Below are 16,520 nucleotides of genomic sequence, written 5' to 3' on the forward strand. Positions count from 1 at the left end.
GACTAACGTAAAACCTTACTCTAACTGTCATGTTACCTTCGGCGATGGAGTGAAAGCCAAGATTGTAGGTAAAGGTCAGCTAAATTATCATGGTATGTCTTGCTTGACCGAGGCTTTATTGGTGGAAGGTCTTACTGCTAATCTTATCAGTATTAGTCAGCTTTGTGATCTGAATCTGCGTGTCAACTTTACTCGTGATAAGTGTGTAGTGATGAATGAGGAACAGAATGAACTTATGGAAGGAACCAGGTCACGTGACAACTGCTACATGTGGACTCCCGTCCCAAACACTCATGCCAACAACTGTCTTATAACCAAGATTGACGAAACCAAACTGTGGCATCAAAAGCTTGGTCACTTTAATCTGAGGAGCATGCAGAAAATTGTTTCTGAGAAGACCATTGTCGGTGTCCCAGATCTAAAAATTGTTGAAGGAAGAATCTGTGGTGAGTGCCAGATTGGGAAACAAGTCAAGAAGTCTCACAAGATGGTGCAACATTTTACCACATCTCGTGTTCTGGAACTTCTCCACATGGATCTGATGGGACCAATGCAGGTCGAGAGTCTTGGAGGGAAGAGATACGTGTTTGTGTGTGTGGATGACTACTCCAGGTATACTTGGGTTGATTTTATTCGTGAGAAATCTGACACCTTTGTTGTTTTTGAAGCGCTTTGCAAGAAGGTTCAGAGAGAAAAAGGAGAAAGTATAGGCAAAATGATCAGAATTCGGAGTGATCATGGGAGTTCTCCCCCTCACTATGAATTATGGAGGGGGAGAAAGCCAAATGTGAAATACTTCCATGTCTTTGGTTCGGTTTGTTATATCCTTGCTGACAGGGATCCTCGACGTAAATTTGATCCTAAAAGTGATGAAGGTATATTTCTTGGGTACTCTAGAAATAGCCGGGCCTATCGTGTCTTTAACAAACGCACTAAGTCTATGATGGAATCCATAAATGTGGTTGTAAACGATGATATTGATGTTTCTAACAGTACTAATGATGAAGATGAAGTCTTTCCTAGTAACACAGATGTCAGGACAGATGTTGAGAATTCTTTGGACGACATCTCTTCTGGAAGCCCTAATGTCAGGACAGATGCTGATGACAAAGTGAGTGACATTGTTCCGGATGAGGGGTCTCCTCCTGTGACTGAACGAAGAATCCCTTCCAGAAGAATTCAGAAAAATCATCCTGCTCATGAGGTGATTGGCGAGATTAGTGAAGGAATGAGGACTCGCCCAAAACCCCCTGTAAACTATCGGGAGATGATTGGTAACCTTTGCTTTGTCTCTAAGATTGAACCTAAAAATGTGAATGAGGCTATTAATGATGAATAATGGGTTAATGCTATGCAAGAGGAACTTGTTCAGTTTGAAAGAAATGAAGTCTGGGAGCTAGTTCCTAAACTTGACAATGTGAATGTCATTGGAACTAAGTGGATATTTAAAAATAAATCTGATGAGCATGGCAATATAACTCGAAACAAAGCTAGACTTGTGGCACATGGTTATACAAAGGTGGAAGGCGTAGACTTTGATGAAACCTTTGCTCCTGTTGCAAGACTTGAAGCCATCAGACTATTGCTCGGCATCTCTTGTCATCTGCACTTCAAACTTTTCCAGATGGATGTTAAAAGTGCTTTCCTCAATGGGTACTTGAATGAGGAAGTATATGTGGCCCAACCTTAAGGGTTTGTAGATCCCAGCTCATCACAACATGTCTACAAACTCAGAAAAGCTCTCTACGGCCTTAAGCAGGCTCCTCGGGCATGGTATGAAAGACTAACTCAATTCCTTGTGCAGAATGGTTATACCAGAGGTGGAATTGATAAAATCTTATTCATAAAGAAGGAGGATGGAAATCTCATGATAGCCCAAATCTATGTTGATGACATCGTCTTTGGAGGAATGTCGAACAAGATGGTGGATCTTTTTGTACGACAAATGCAGTCTGAATTTGAGATGAATATGGTTGGTGAGCTTAATTATTTTCTGGGCTTTTAGATCGGAAAATGATTGATGGTATCTTCATCTCCCAAAGTAAGTATGCTAAAAACTTAATGAAGAAGTTTGGCTTGGAAAAGGCTTCTCACAAGCGGACCCCCGCCGCTACTCATATCAAACTTACTAAGGATGAGCATGGTGAATCTGTTTATCAAAGCCTCTACAGGAGTATCATTGGTAGCCTCCTCTATCTCACTGCCAGCCGACCAGATATAGCCTACTATGTAGGTGTGTGTACACGATATCAAGCTAATCCCAAAGCTAGCCATCTGGCCCAAGCCAAGCGAATTATAAGGTACATCTCAGGAACTGCTGACTTTGGCCTTTTGTATACTTATGATACCTCATCTACGCTTGTGGGATACTGTGATGCTGACTGTGCAGGTAGCACGGTTGATAGAAGAAGTGCCTCTGGTGGATGTTTCTACCTTGGAAACAATCTCAACTCCTAGTTCAGCAAAAAGCAGAATTGCATTTACTTGTCCACAGTTGAGGCTGAATACATCGCTGCAGGGAGCAGTTGCACTCAGCTCCTCTGGATGAAACAGATGCTTGCTGAATATGATGTTGGACAAGAAGTCATGACATTATTCTGCGACAACATCAGTGCGATCAATATTTCTAAAAATCCAATTCAACACAGTAAGACCAAGCATATTGAGATCAGACATCATTTCATTCGAGACCTTGTGGAAGATAAAAAGATCAAACTACAATATATTCACACCGAAAAGCAGCTAGCAGACATCTTCACCAAGGCCTTGGATGCTAACCGGTTTGAAAATCTCAATAGCAATTACTGCTTTTTAGAAGGATTTTTGGTTCCTTCATTCATGTTGTCCAGACTGATAACTCTCTCATTTGTGTTGAGAAAGTTTGCTCATCGGCCTATTTTTCTGGTTGGCCCATTCGACTGTAGTGCCGGGCTAAAATGCCACTTGTTCTTTTCTTGGGCCCAAGACGGACCATGGCCCATTCCTTGCTACGACGTCGTGTTATTCCTTGACATGCTCTCTTACATGCAGACGGTTGCGTTTTCGAGAAAAACTGCGTAGTTACATCTTGCCTTTTTCTTAATTTCTCGCATTTTTCTTCGCCTTTCTTTCACACTATCTCCTTTATTTGCGCTTTCACCTCTCTCGACTGTTATTTGTGTGACAGTTTTGTTCAAATTCCTTTCAAAATAGTTGGGACTAGAAGCGGGATCATCACTACCATTCTTCCCAAGAAAGAGAAGACCGTGATGAAGGGGAAAGATGTTAAATCAAAGGGGCCTGGGCTGGAGAGTAATAGACACAGTGTCCGGGTTCGAGGTTTGCGATCCAATAAACGCCCCGATGGTCAGGCCGGATGTGCGATTACTAGGTCAATTCCTCATGGGAATCCCTCACTCTCCGCCACAAGAAATGCCATGCTCAAGAAAGCCTCTCTCTCGATCACTGACATTACTGGAGAAGAATTAAGCTCCAACAGTTCTTCTGAAGAAGGAAGAAAAGATCACGCTGCTCCCGAAGAAGAAATTCTCACTGGTGGGTCTCCTATTGAGAGCCCTCACGAGGTTGTGCAAGGTAACCCTGAAACCTCTTTTCCCCCTTATGAAAATCCTAGGGACAGTGAAATGTTGAACTCTCTCCTCCATGAACAAGAGCCTCCTCCAGTTGATGCCATTGCTGGCATTCTAGGTTTAAGTGGAGATGTCGCGAAAGATGTTCCAACATCTTCTTCTCTGAGGCAAGAGAGGAAGACTGATCAAGTTCAGAATGATGGGGAGGATATTCTTGCCTTACTGAAAGAGAAGGTCCTGAAAGATGACGACGTCTGCATTGCCACTCTTCTGTCAGAAAAGAGAAAGAAGAAGAGAAAGTTGATTGAAGAAAGTGCTCCTGATGCTCCCATCCCTGAAAAGAAGAAGAAGAAGAAAGAAAATGTGGGCATGATAAAGAAGCGTGTAAAGAAGTCTGCTGAGACTCCTATTGACGAGGTCCATGAGGTTGAGGAAGAGGAACCGGTGATTTCTCTTGGTTTAGGGAACAAGAGATCTGTGGGAGGGCAAAAGCTCCCAAAGAATGTCCCTGCTGCTCCTATGGACAATGTCTCATTCTATAAGGAAGATGGTGTCCTCAAATGGAGGTATGTGTATCATCAAGCCATTTTTCCTGAAAAGGAATTGTCTGTTGAGGCTCTCAAGATTGATACCGTCATTGAGCTCTTGCACGATGCTGAAACGCTCAAGACTGTCACAAGCATTGGGGTTTACTATCCGGCTTTGGTGAAGGAATTTATCGTCAATCTCTCCTCGTCCTTCAATGCTCCAGACAATGCAGAATTCAGAAAGGTCTTCATCAAAGGACATTGCTTTGAGATCTCTCCTAGTGTTATCAACGAGTACCTTGGTCGAGGGAAGATCATTACTGCCGATCGGGAACCCTCTCTGGACATCATTGCTCAAGAGATTTCTGGTGACGAAACCAAGGTCTGGCCCTCCAAGGGGACACTGCCATCTGCAGATCTCACTGCCAAATATTCCATTCTCTATCGCATCGGCATTGCCAATTGGGCTCCCTCCTCTCATGGGTCGAGTATCAAGGCAGATCTGGCTCGCCTAATCTACCAGATAGGTACCCGTTCCTCCTTTGATTTTGGTGATTTTGTTCTTGATCACTTGGCGAAGCATGCCAAGTCGTTTGCAGTGAAAATTCCCATAGGTTTCCCTTCCCTCATCACTGGTATCCTGCTCAAGCAAAACAAGAACATTTTGCGAAGTACAGATGTGGCGGGAAAAAGACCTGGTGTTCTCAACTTCAGTCACAAACTCTTTGAGGGGAAACATGTTTGAGACCTTGTCAGACCTGCGACATCTGACATCTCTAGAAGCAAACTGCATTTGGGATCAATGACAGAAGAAGTTTAGAAGAATGTGCTGAAAGAACTTCTTGAGGAGATTGAGACTCTTAAAAAGACTATTGAGACTCTCTCCAACAGGAAGTCCAAGTGTGAAGCCCTTGTCCGAGATCTCACTGCTCCTAGTACGGCTACCGACTCTCAGCCTGGCCAAACTAATGATTCTGATGTTTCTGATGCTGTTGAAGACACTGAGGATGCTGAGGAGTCTGGGAACGATGAAGGAGGTAATGGCAGTCCCCGAGATGATGTTGGTGATGATGGTGGTTCGGCTTAAATCTCTCTCTCTCTCCTTTTTTTTCAAGATCTGGTCTGTATTTTTCAACTTCTTTTCAGACTTCTTTATGATTGGTCTTTGCTACAGTTCATCGTGTGTTACAGACTAAGCTGCTTTGTTGTGTAAAACATCTTTCTCATACTTTTGATGGTTAATGTACTGTTGTTTGCTTCAGTTCTCACCTCTTTACAGGCTATGTTTGTTGTTTGTTCCTCCCTCTGTTTTGGTCGATCCTTGCCTTTGGTATTCTTTTGAGGCAATCAGGGGGAGAGGCGTCATGAGGTCATTTATTTTTACTCCCTTATTCTGGTCATGACGCTTGTATGAGAACTGTTCCTGGAAGTGCTTGCCTAAAAAATAGCCAAAGGGGGATATTGTTGTTACGTTTTATGTTGGCTTTATTTTTTAGTGCAAGTTGTTTGGAGAGATGTCGGTTGTCATGCTTCTACTTCTGGTGAGACATCTTTCCTCCTGTGTGCAAACTTTATTTCAGGCAAGTTTCCAATATTGACAGATTGCCTCGCTGGTGACTTCATGATGAGATATTGCCTCGCTGGTGACATTATTATGAGATATTCGTATGAGGCTGGGTAAGGAAACCCTAGATACACTTCCAGGCCTGTACAGCTGCTATAAAAGCCATGCGCTCCCCCTTAGCAGCCTCGACCCTTTTGATAAAACACTTAGAGCTCTTAGACGTGCAAGACCGGCGGACTATATGTAAATTGATCGGCTCTACCTGCACATATGTAAATTTACCATAATTAACATAAATTAACAAAGCAGCGGAGATTAACAAAAAATTAGAAAGAAATAAACGCTCAATAACAAACTTTGTCATATATAGAATTTTTTTTAAAATTCTAAATATATACACGTGTATTAACTTCGAAAATTTTGGTTGATCAAACGTGGGCTACAAGTTTTGTAAGCAAATTTTAGTAGAGGATATTATAGTAATTAACATATTACATAATTATAAGACACGCCATCATTTTTTGCTAGAGTGAAAATTTGGACGAAACATTGACTAGATTACAATTTCAACGTTTCAAGTGACTTAGTTCGACTAATTTTTCTTAATTTTATGCATGCGGTATGCTTAAAAACCTCTGTATACTCCAGCGGTATGCGAGTTACCAATAAAGAAACGCGGTTGTGGTAAACAATATTCTAATCCTTAGCTGCATTTAGTTAAGAAATTAAAAAAATATATATATTATCTCTCAGTTTTATATATGATTCATTTACAGTTATATTAATATGATAAGCAATCCTGAGAAAAATCATTCATAAATTTGATTTAAAAATTAAGATTATGTTTGGTTCAAAAAATAAATATATGGCAGCTACAGCAGCTATTTTAGATCATCCTTCTTTCTCACATTATGTTTCTCCAAATTTAAGAGTTAAGAGGCTTTTACCCGCCTCAAAATGTGTTTGAGGGAAAGTATTTGGGGCTCGGGCTATAACAATAACAAACTAGTTGTTAACGTCTTTAATAAAACCAGATTGAAGTTCATAATGTTTCTCAAATCCAAGCCACCTTCGTCTTAAGTTTTTATCATGTTCTTTGACCTTCGTCAAAGAATACTTTTCTTTTCAACTTTGACATTTTTCAACGGTGGACTGAAACTCGTGCTTTTTGTGATAAAGGTGGGAGGTCCATATATGTATCTATAGTCTATACCCTTGTTTTCTTCGCAACCCATGATCTACTCTATGAATTAGGTTTCAGCTTTAGTAATAGGTCTTCTTCAATGGTATGCTTGTTGCCCATCAAATTAGTAAATGGATTTAAGAAAAATATTTTTTTTATTATATAAGAGGATAAAATCATGTGTCTATTTTGATAAAATTTAAAGGAAAAGATATTCTTTTCATGCTAAAAATCGGAAGTTCTATTTTGATCAAATGGGATATTATAAGATTACTTATATTGACCTGAAAAAAAAAAAAAAAAAAAAAAAAACAGAAAAAGAAAAAAAAAAAAAAAAAAGACCATATTGGAATCGCTTTTTCGTGCGTATAAAATAAAAACGGTCGATCAATCACGTGGGCTCACATAGAGATCTAAAATCTCTTACAGAAACTTTATAAGCATTTTATAAGAAACATTAGCATAGGATAAAAATTAATGTTGGCTTGTACGGACATGTGAGAGTGGGGGAGTCTCTTTTCGGGTAAGTCCCAAATGGCAACATCTTACAAGCATTTCGAAAAAATTAAATGAACGGAAAGTAAAAGTCCAGATTTGCAGACTTTTTTTATTCGAAAATATCATTTTATTAATTTTTTTTTTTTAGTATTGTTCTTGAGAGTAACACACCGCCAACCCTTTTTGTGCTTTCACCATAATTTATGGATGATAAAATAAAACATTATCTCTTTTTTTTTTTTCCTTTTCAGAAAATAAAACATTATCTTAGATATGTGCATCGACGAATCTGTGAATGTAATGTTATTTCACTTAAATAATATTATCCAAAAAAATTAAAAGTGTTGATTCATGTTTTTTTTTTTCGGGGTGTGAACGTGGGTTGGAATATATTTCTCTTTAGCAGCGCAACTATCTGCACGTGGAGCTTGGAAAACTTCAAACACAATTTCATATGAAAAAGGTAAGTGTAGGGAGTCTGAATCTAAGGACTCATTTGATGGCAATTACAGACCTAGAGCGTGGTCGGTTTTATACTATCCTAGACCATGAGTTTTTCTTTTTGATGATTAATTACTTATTCTTTCCCTTCAAATAAAAACGGCATGATTGAAGAACAAGGTAACACTACTACAAATGTTGGATTATACAATCCATATTCTACAACGCTTACGGCTAAATGTTGTAGAAACTGGAGATTCTACAACACTTAAAATAAGCGTTGTAGAAATTAGGTGTTTCTACAACGCTTATGGCTAAGCGTTGTAGAAACTTGGTGTTTCTACAACGCTTATGGCTAAGCGTTGTAGAAGCTTGGTGTTTCTACAACACTTACTATAAGTGTTGTAAAATTTCACCATATTTCTACAACACAATAGTCTTCGCTGCGGCGAGAGTTCTACAACGCTTACTCTAAGCCTTGTAGAAGCGTTTTAAAACTTAAAAATTTAATTTTTTTCAAAAGGCCCGCCCGAATTTCAGACTTAGTCAATTTTTCTTCTTCATTATTCTTCTTCTTCTTCTTCATTGTTCTTCATTATTCTTCTCCACCTCTCTCTCTCTCTCTCTCTCTCTCTCTCTCTCTCCGTTGTCACTCTTCTTCTCCGCCCGCACCCTCTCTCTGCCTTCACTTATCTTTCTCTCTCCGCCCTCACTTCTCTCTCTCTCCACCTCGCTCTCTTCTTCTCTCCCTTACTTTCTCTCCGCCCTCACTATTCTTCTCCGTCCCTACAAAACCCAAACCTCAAACCAACAAAAGTCACAACCACAAACCCATAAACTCCACCACCACGTCAAACTCACACAAGCCTAGGCATCTCCGGCGACAACTCCGACTCTCTCTTTCTTCCACGCCTCCATGCTCCACATCTACACTCCGGGTTAGTTTTTGGTTGAGAATTATGTATGATTTAGGTTGAAAATAAGTGTTTGTTTGGAATTGAGAGTATGGATTGATATAATTTAGGTTGAAACATCATATTTGTTTGATATTTTTGTTGGAATTGAGTTTGCATTTGATATTTAGTTGAAATTGTGGTTCTTAGATTTTATGTCATCCATTACTACTAGTTTTAGCGGTAGCAGTAAAAGAAAAACTAGAAAACGACCACAAAATACACATCACCGCGACGAGAATTGGGTAGAACCCAGATATTTCTCGCCGCGGCGAGATGCTTCTACAACGGATATATTATCCGTTGTAGAATATCTCGCCGCGGCGAAAAATTCTGGAATTTTTTAAAATTAGACAATGGAACTCTATCGTTGTAGAAGCTTCTACAACGGATGTGTATGCGTTGTAGAAGTCAAGCTTCTACAACGGATATCTAAGCGTTGTAGAAGCTTTTACAACGCTGGATTCTACAACGCTTAATAAGCATTGTAGAATCATTCTACAACAGTTTTTAAGTGTTGTAGGATCCCAGTTTTGTAGTAGTGTAACGAGTTAAAATTCTAGTCGAATTATCTAAAAAATTATAAAATAGCTCAAAATAAAAGCATGACGCGTACACCTTATTACAGAGTCGTATGCATGAATTTGACTTCTTTTTTTAATTATTTGAATAATTTAGCTATCATTTTAAAGGGCTGCCGTTTCACTATTTAATATAATTTCATGTATAAATAATTTAGTCAAAAAAATTATTAACACGATAAAAGAAAATTATTGACCCGTGCTATTTGCTCATTTTGGTACATCTAGACTATTTTACTAATTTCATATAAACTTTGGTTATTTTAAAATTAATTAATTTCAGTTTGTTATTCAGATATAGAATATCCATGAATATTTTGAAAATATTCATGAGATTGTTTATTTTTTAGAATTTTAATCATATTTATATCAGTTTTAGTTTTTCTTCAATGAATCTGTATACAAAATACATATTTTTCAATTTAATTAGTGATTTGTTAATGTTATAAAAAAAAAAACTAATTATTTTATATCTTAACTCTGAAAAGATTATAAAAGTCTTTTTCAGTAAGATTGTCTCAATTAATACTATTTAGATTATTAATAAGTAACATTAATTTGTAAGTATGTTTTAAGTTGTTAAGTATTGAATATCATTTAACAAATCAAATATATTATGAAAATATTTATAAAAATATTATAAAGTCAATAAAAAATAAAGACCATTTCGTTAAAAAAAAAAAAAAAATCAGTTTATTGATCAAAAGCGCTTGTGTACATTTGAGAGACCAGTTTATTACAAATAAGTTATATATATATATATATATATATATATATATATATATATATATATATATGTATATTATTGTTATCGAATTGAATATAGTATTGATATTAGTACCACAAACATTACAATTTTTATGGGTCAGCTTGTAAAATCTTTACAAATTCTCCATTTGTATTTGTGATATTAAATAAATTATCATTGTTGGGTTCTATATGGCATGGATAAGTTTGACAAAACAAGTTGTAACAGCTCTTCAAATGAAAGCTGCAAGAAGTTGTTCAACCAAGTTCAAGACTCGGGTTACTTCAGTCACCTCCCTCATGTGCGAACTGAAGTAAACAATAATCAGTTTTAAGTTTTGAAAATCATGGAGATACGATCGACTTGGTTTCTTGATCGATTTGATTCACGGAGATTTTGTTATTGACTCTAATAAAACTCGCATAGGGTTTCATTAGCTCAATTGGAACTTTTAGGTCAATTAACGCTGACCTCAACCCAGAACCAGTCTCTTTGATATGAGATCATCATCGACAACTGGTGCAAGAAACTTGTTGTTGCTGTGTATAGAGTTTTGCGAGTGCGATCTATGGGGAGTTTAGATTGTCGTCCATTAGAGAAACAAAAGAAGCTAAGCGTTTGAGAAAGAGTCTGCAAACTTAAGTCATGTACCTTTGATTGTTGAGACAGTGGATCTCTTTTCACCATCGGACGCATTAGTCCTCCCGAGTAGGTGGTTTATCATAGAACATGGTTACTAATTTTGTGTGTCCTTAATTGTTTTCTACTTGTTTTTCACCAACAGATAGTTGTTCAACTAGTTGTTCAAATCGGTATAATTGAACAGCCTTCTCAGTACACGTTTAATAATTTCAGTATGCATTTGTTAATTGTTTTCATACATTATATGTAGATAAGACATACGTGCCACAAAAGTATCCAACTTTTAGATACATAGAGTCCCTTTTTGATGGATATGTATTAAGATGATTTTGAAGTACAAGCATAATGTTGGAAAAATGGAGAAAACAAAGTGATTATGTCGAGTTTAATGGTTGGTTTTCGGTGTCCTAACGAGTTAATTTCTCTTTTATTTTTAGCATATTGCACAGGGAAATACAATCCTCTCTTCCTCGAGTCATTTTTCTTTCTTCTATCAAGGTGATATTATTCTGACAGGTACTAATATTATTTTAACACGTGCTCCAATTTGTTGAGGTAAAAAATATCGATGCCCAGTTATTTCTCATTTGGGAGAAGTTTGCTCATAATTTTAAGCACCCAATAACAAAGTAATATCGTTTTAAATAAATAATCTAACTATTGGATAGTTTTTTGTTAATTCCTTTAATAGTGTATGTTCAGTGCATCCGAATTAAATTTGACGTGTCGCTAGATGCACAAAAGTGACTCCGAAGTTAATCATATTAATGTTCTGAAACGCTATTCTCCCAGTGATGGATTGATGTCCCAGTGATCGAGAATTAATCAAATTAATGTTCTACTTAATAATAGACTTTGATTAATAAATAAAAAAAGATAAAAGAGATTACTTATGAGCAAATAAAAGAACATTGACATACAAATACACAACCGTTAAATGAAAACGCTATTCTCCCTCCAAGGTGCATGGTCAATCTTCCAAATGTGGTGACTACAATAATGTAGTTTTGTCTTAGAATGCTGTTATTGTGGAAAATGGATGATGACATATGGAAATAAATATAATTGCCATAAAATCTAATGATATAAATGAAGAGAACTATTCCGTTTAGATGCTTCAGTTTTCTAATTTATTACACGAATTGTGGCACATTGTAAAAATAAAACAGCTTAAATTAAATATTTAGTGGAAAAAGTAGATCTACTATTCAATGTGATATTTGTTAGGGTGTTGTAACATGTTAAAAAATAACTTATCAGTTTAACAAAATAACACAAGCGTGGTAAATAACACAAGTGTGGTACCTAGGATAGCCTAGTGGTAATTCCACATCACCTCATGTGTGGAGGTCGTGGGTTCAATCCCCACTGCAGCGAAGCTGCCTTCAAAAAAAAATAAATAAATAAATAAAATAAAATAACACAAGCATATAAACTAAAAGTAAAGAGCACAAGAGATGGTAATCCAATTCGGCTAATCGTGTCTACTTCTGGAGGGATGATACTCCTGATGAAAAGAAAACTTCACTAGACGGTAGAGTAAGTACAACGTCGGACAAACATGGACAAACCTCACGCTAAGCGTGTCCTCAAGCCCTCACTCGAAGAAGCCAGACAACTCGGTAATCCAGTCTTGTCTTCTATCCTTGACTTGAGTTTGTCTGTGTTGATTCATTAATTGATTGGTATTTGATTCTGGCTTAACTACAGGATCGGAGCTCTTGCTTTGAGAAAACGAGGGAGTCGCTGCTTGTTTATTATATGTACTACGACGACGTAAAAGACTATTAGTTCCGGGCACGCATTTTTTGTCTTCTAAGTTTCCTGTTGTGTTATATTTTTTATACTGATATTAGACTGAGCTAATGTAGTTATATTACTACTGTTTAGCAAAACAACCAACCTGTAGTAACATTTCGTATATCTCACTCCTTATATGAGGCACCGTACCATAGATTAATTTTGGAGCACAAATTGTGTACTAGACTAAGCTAATGTAATTATATCACATATGTTTGGCAAACTCTGCCAACCCGTAATTGTGATCCTAGTTTAAATTACACAAGTGTTTATAACAAGTCTACACATCAAGCTCAACCACTACATAATTCTCACCTTAAGCGTACAAGCAACAAATCTTGGCCTGTAAACCTATCTGATGATGAAAAGTGATGTAACAATAACAGGTAGAGGAGAATGTTATTTCTTACTATATAAACACCATCAGGATGATCAGATAGAATCGATTTGAGCGCGATCAAGAAGTGGTGGATCCATGAAAGGGCCGTTGAGAAGAGAGTCGGTGATGGTGCGATAAGCAGCCTCGGTCAAGTGGATTCCGTCCCAGTTTGCATACGAAGATGGGTCTTCACAGCTGGTGGACCCGCTGGTCCCGCACGTCACCGCAGGGTTGAAGTTGTGTGGGCCACCTCCGCCGCAGCAAGCCATGAATAGTGTCTCTTTACTAAACCCTGCTTCCCAACGCAGCATCATTTTTCCAAATTGTGGGTGGTTTATGTCATTAAATATATCATATTTAATTGCTCTTTATCAATTATGGTCCAAATGATTCAAGTTAGTTCATCGCGTGACATTTAAAAGCCTGACCACCAGATCCGAAACATATTTAATTAGCAAAAATGACTAAACCGATACGATTTATAACTCATAAAGACCATTTTGGCAAGGCTTTCAAATCAGGAAACACAGTGACACAATTACTACATATGTTGTTCAGGAGCTCACTCACCGTAGTCTTGTGGGGCTCGAACGAACTGCATTGTGGCACCAAAATAGTCGGCGTAAACTATCTTGGATTGTGGATATTCCTTCCTGAGAATCTCTAGCGAGGCTTTGAGGCGCAAGTTGTAAAGCTCGGAGAAGGCATTGAAAGCCGTCAAACAACCCAAGGAGTCATAGTCAGAGCGGTTCAGACTGTGAAACATAGTGAGGTACACGGCCGAGCAGCCAAGCGGGAAATTACCCGCCACAACCAACTCCGCCGCCCCTTCTTCTATCAACGCCTGTCAAAACCCAAACCCGCAAAATCACAAACCAGAAGAAAAAATATAGGAAACTAAAAACCAGTACTGTCTGGCAATGGACTTACTATTGTTGCGTTTATTATTGCATCGACCACCAGTGGGACTAGAGCTTCGGCCTCTTGGATTGTTCCGCCAGAGAAGAATTCCAAATTAAAGTCATTTCCTCCGATCTCTCCCACCAGAAACAACGATCTCTTCAAGTACGCATTGCAATCTGATAAATACCGGTCGATGAGGAACATAGTATCAGATTCACTTTGACGCCAAATCTAACCTTGTTGCGTGGCGCAGAGAGATTGCTTAACCTCCTTGAACCATCCGAGCTGGACTGTGAGGGAATCGTTTGACCACACTCTCGGCGCTATTCTCCGGCGGAGGAAGAACTCTGAGTCAAGCGCGGTGGCTCCGGCAACGGCGAAATTGACTCCGGGGCCGGGGTGAGGGTGCGCCAAGTACGGGTTGAGGTAAGGCAGTCCGAACGCGTCCGCTACAATACAATAAGTCGTTTGGAGATTTGGGGGTTAACTAAATAGCGTGGTTAGGTGATGGAGAATTATTTACCGAGGAAATCGACGATGAGGCGTCCGTCGGAGCAGCGACCAGTAGGGCGTCTGAAGAAGGTCTCGCCGTAAGGAAGCTCGGCAATGGAGGAGAAGTCGGGGGATTCGCCGGCGAGGAGGGCGTTTCCGGTGTCGCTAATGGAGTCGCCGAAGTTGAAGATGGCATTGTATTTGTTTCTGAACGGAGACGGAGTGGCTTCAGATGAAATAGACATGCAAAGGGAAAGAGCGATGGCTGTGCCTATGAACAAGAAGAAGATGGGCGATCCCATGGCCAGTGGGTTTTCTGATGATCGCAATACGGTCAAGCAACAATTTTTGGCTTCGCTTTCAACTCAAAAGAGTATTATTGTCATTTGCTATTAGTCCAACTATTGAACATTTTGCATCTCTGTCCATTTTACACCAGTGGCACCAGTCAATTATTCTTCTTCCAAATAAATATTCACTTTAGCGCTTTAGAAAGAAAAAAAAAAAAAAAAAAAAAAAAATTCGACGACGCGCCCACCTGAAAATTATCAATTATAATCAAGGAAAAAAATGTTGTTTTCGTTGCTGTTTCAAACTTCCTGATTTACGGAAAATCGCCATGTCGATAGAAAACCGAACGGAAAAATTGTGGAAAAAAGCAAGTGAAATGCCGTTTTCAACCGTCGTTTTCGATGGAAAACCGACGTGCCGGCGGAAATAATGTGGCGAAACGAAACAAACACATACATATATATTTTTAAATATAGTTCAAATTTAAAACACTTCAAATCATACATATCTAGTATAAATGTTCCATTTGTTCATGAAATAAATATGTTTTACAAACATATAGTTACAATATAAAATAAAATGTATCAATAGAATCCCGATAGACGTCCCGGTTGGATAAAACTCAGTTGGTTTTCTTGAAGCTAGCAATACCGAGACCAAGTGAAATTCCCTCGGTACGATTGTCGGAAGTTTTGAACATGTCTGTCGTAGTCGGATTGATCGTACCTCATAGCTTCACTTATTAGTGGACATCCTTGTGCACATGCTATAATGTGCTCGGCACTAAACCAATCTACGCGTACACCGTACATACGACGTCCACGTCCTTGCGGATGCACCTGTGGCTGTGGCAGTCCTATCGGATTAGGATAACGGTAAGAAGGACAAGTATACGAACCGTCACTCTGTGTGTCTGACGTTGTGAATGACATTGTGTCGAACTGAGATATCAAGTGATCGACGCCGTATTCACTGCCAGAGGACATGTACGCTCCATAACCTTGTTGGAAGTCACCGCCGTAATCACTACCAGAAGACATGTAATGCATGGGTGCTCTCTGTGTTCCACCACCGTAATACGATCCGATCTCAAAGTCAAAGTACTCTCCGGGTCTGTTAAACATGTAATATATTACTTTCCATATTCATCATACGTACATTGTTTGTGAACTCCGACATGAATAAATGTGAATACACTAACTTGTCAGATCTTTGACGTCGTGACCTGTGATGAAAATCTTGCGTGGCTTAATAACCTTGCTCCATAGTCCACGGATCGTAATGTTGGCTACCATCACCACCACTACCACCACCAACTTCTTGACTAGCTGGATAACCGCCAAAGTCACCATCGTCACCGTCGTTAGGACCACGTCCATCGTCTGATGATCCATGCGAACTGTGACCGACGTCTTCGCTCAAGACGATGTCGACATCAACACCTTCCGCCTGGGCCTGTGAGGCGACGTGTGGGTCGGGGTTCCGGTCTTCATCGTCGAGGTGAACTGGGCGGATCCATTGTAGGAGTTCATCATCATCGACGTTGTCGCCCATTACCTCCATTGATATTTGGATCATATCCAACGGTTATTTCCTGTCGACGGCGTCGCTTTGGGTATCTCGTAATTGCAGCTTCATCTTGTAGCTGGAAAAAAATGGTGTTTCGCCGGAAAAATTCAAGGTTCGCCGGAAGTTCACCAAAAAATCTGAAAACAAATATATATGATAGATCGTCACATTACGAACAACATTCATGAAGAGGATTATATGAAAAAAAAAATCAAATTACTCAAAAAATTGAAGATGCAAGTTTCAGAATCTAGGGTTTAAAAACGAACTGGAATTTCCTTAAAATCGGAGGAAATTTGTCGAAAATTTGTTGATTTATAACTTCACTTTGACGAAATTGATGGAAAGTTGCCGATTGCTATGGAATTTCGCCAGCAACA

At 38.7% G+C, this 16,520-nt stretch overlaps 1 protein-coding gene across 2 annotated transcripts; it reads right to left on the reverse strand.

The window, feature by feature from the left end:
- Positions 1 to 11,980: 11,980 nt before the first annotated feature.
- On the reverse strand, positions 11,981 to 14,707 carry LOC149384755 (GDSL esterase/lipase At5g45910-like). 2 transcript variants are annotated; one of them, XM_089627327.1, is made up of 6 exons: positions 14,312 to 14,707; positions 14,025 to 14,237; positions 13,816 to 13,964; positions 13,456 to 13,729; positions 12,917 to 13,177; positions 11,981 to 12,472 (listed from the first exon to the last, which is right to left on the reverse strand). In XM_089627327.1, exons 1-5 carry the CDS (start codon positions 14,580 to 14,582, stop codon positions 12,939 to 12,941), a joined length of 1,146 nt encoding a protein of 381 aa, XP_089483453.1. In that variant the 5' UTR covers positions 14,583 to 14,707; the 3' UTR covers positions 11,981 to 12,472; positions 12,917 to 12,938. The 2 variants fall into 2 exon arrangements, with proteins under 2 accessions (XP_089483453.1, XP_089483452.1); XM_089627326.1 differs by lacking the exon at positions 11,981 to 12,472 and having other exon boundaries at positions 12,719 to 13,177; positions 14,312 to 14,706.
- Positions 14,708 to 16,520: the final 1,813 nt, after the last annotated feature.

Source organism: Urtica dioica, chromosome 9, assembly GCF_054948205.1.
Source record: "Urtica dioica subsp. dioica isolate 48M chromosome 9, U.dioica_male_clone48M_v1_H2, whole genome shotgun sequence".
NCBI lineage: Eukaryota > Viridiplantae > Streptophyta > Magnoliopsida > Rosales > Urticaceae > Urtica > Urtica dioica.

What these genes read in the sequence shown, in the direction of transcription:
- LOC149384755 (XM_089627327.1), bottom strand. Translation starts at nt 14,582, where the DNA reads ATGGGATCGCCCATCTTCTTCTTGTTCATAGGCACAGCCATCGCTCTT. An exon ending in CCTCATCGTCGATTTCCTCG is followed by an intron (nt 14,238 to 14,311) that starts GTAAATAATTCT and finishes ATTGTATTGTAG; the next exon opens with CGGACGCGTTCGGACTGCCT. An exon ending in TCTCTGCGCCACGCAACAAG is followed by an intron (nt 13,965 to 14,024) that starts GTTAGATTTGGC and finishes GGTATTTATCAG; the next exon opens with ATTGCAATGCGTACTTGAAG.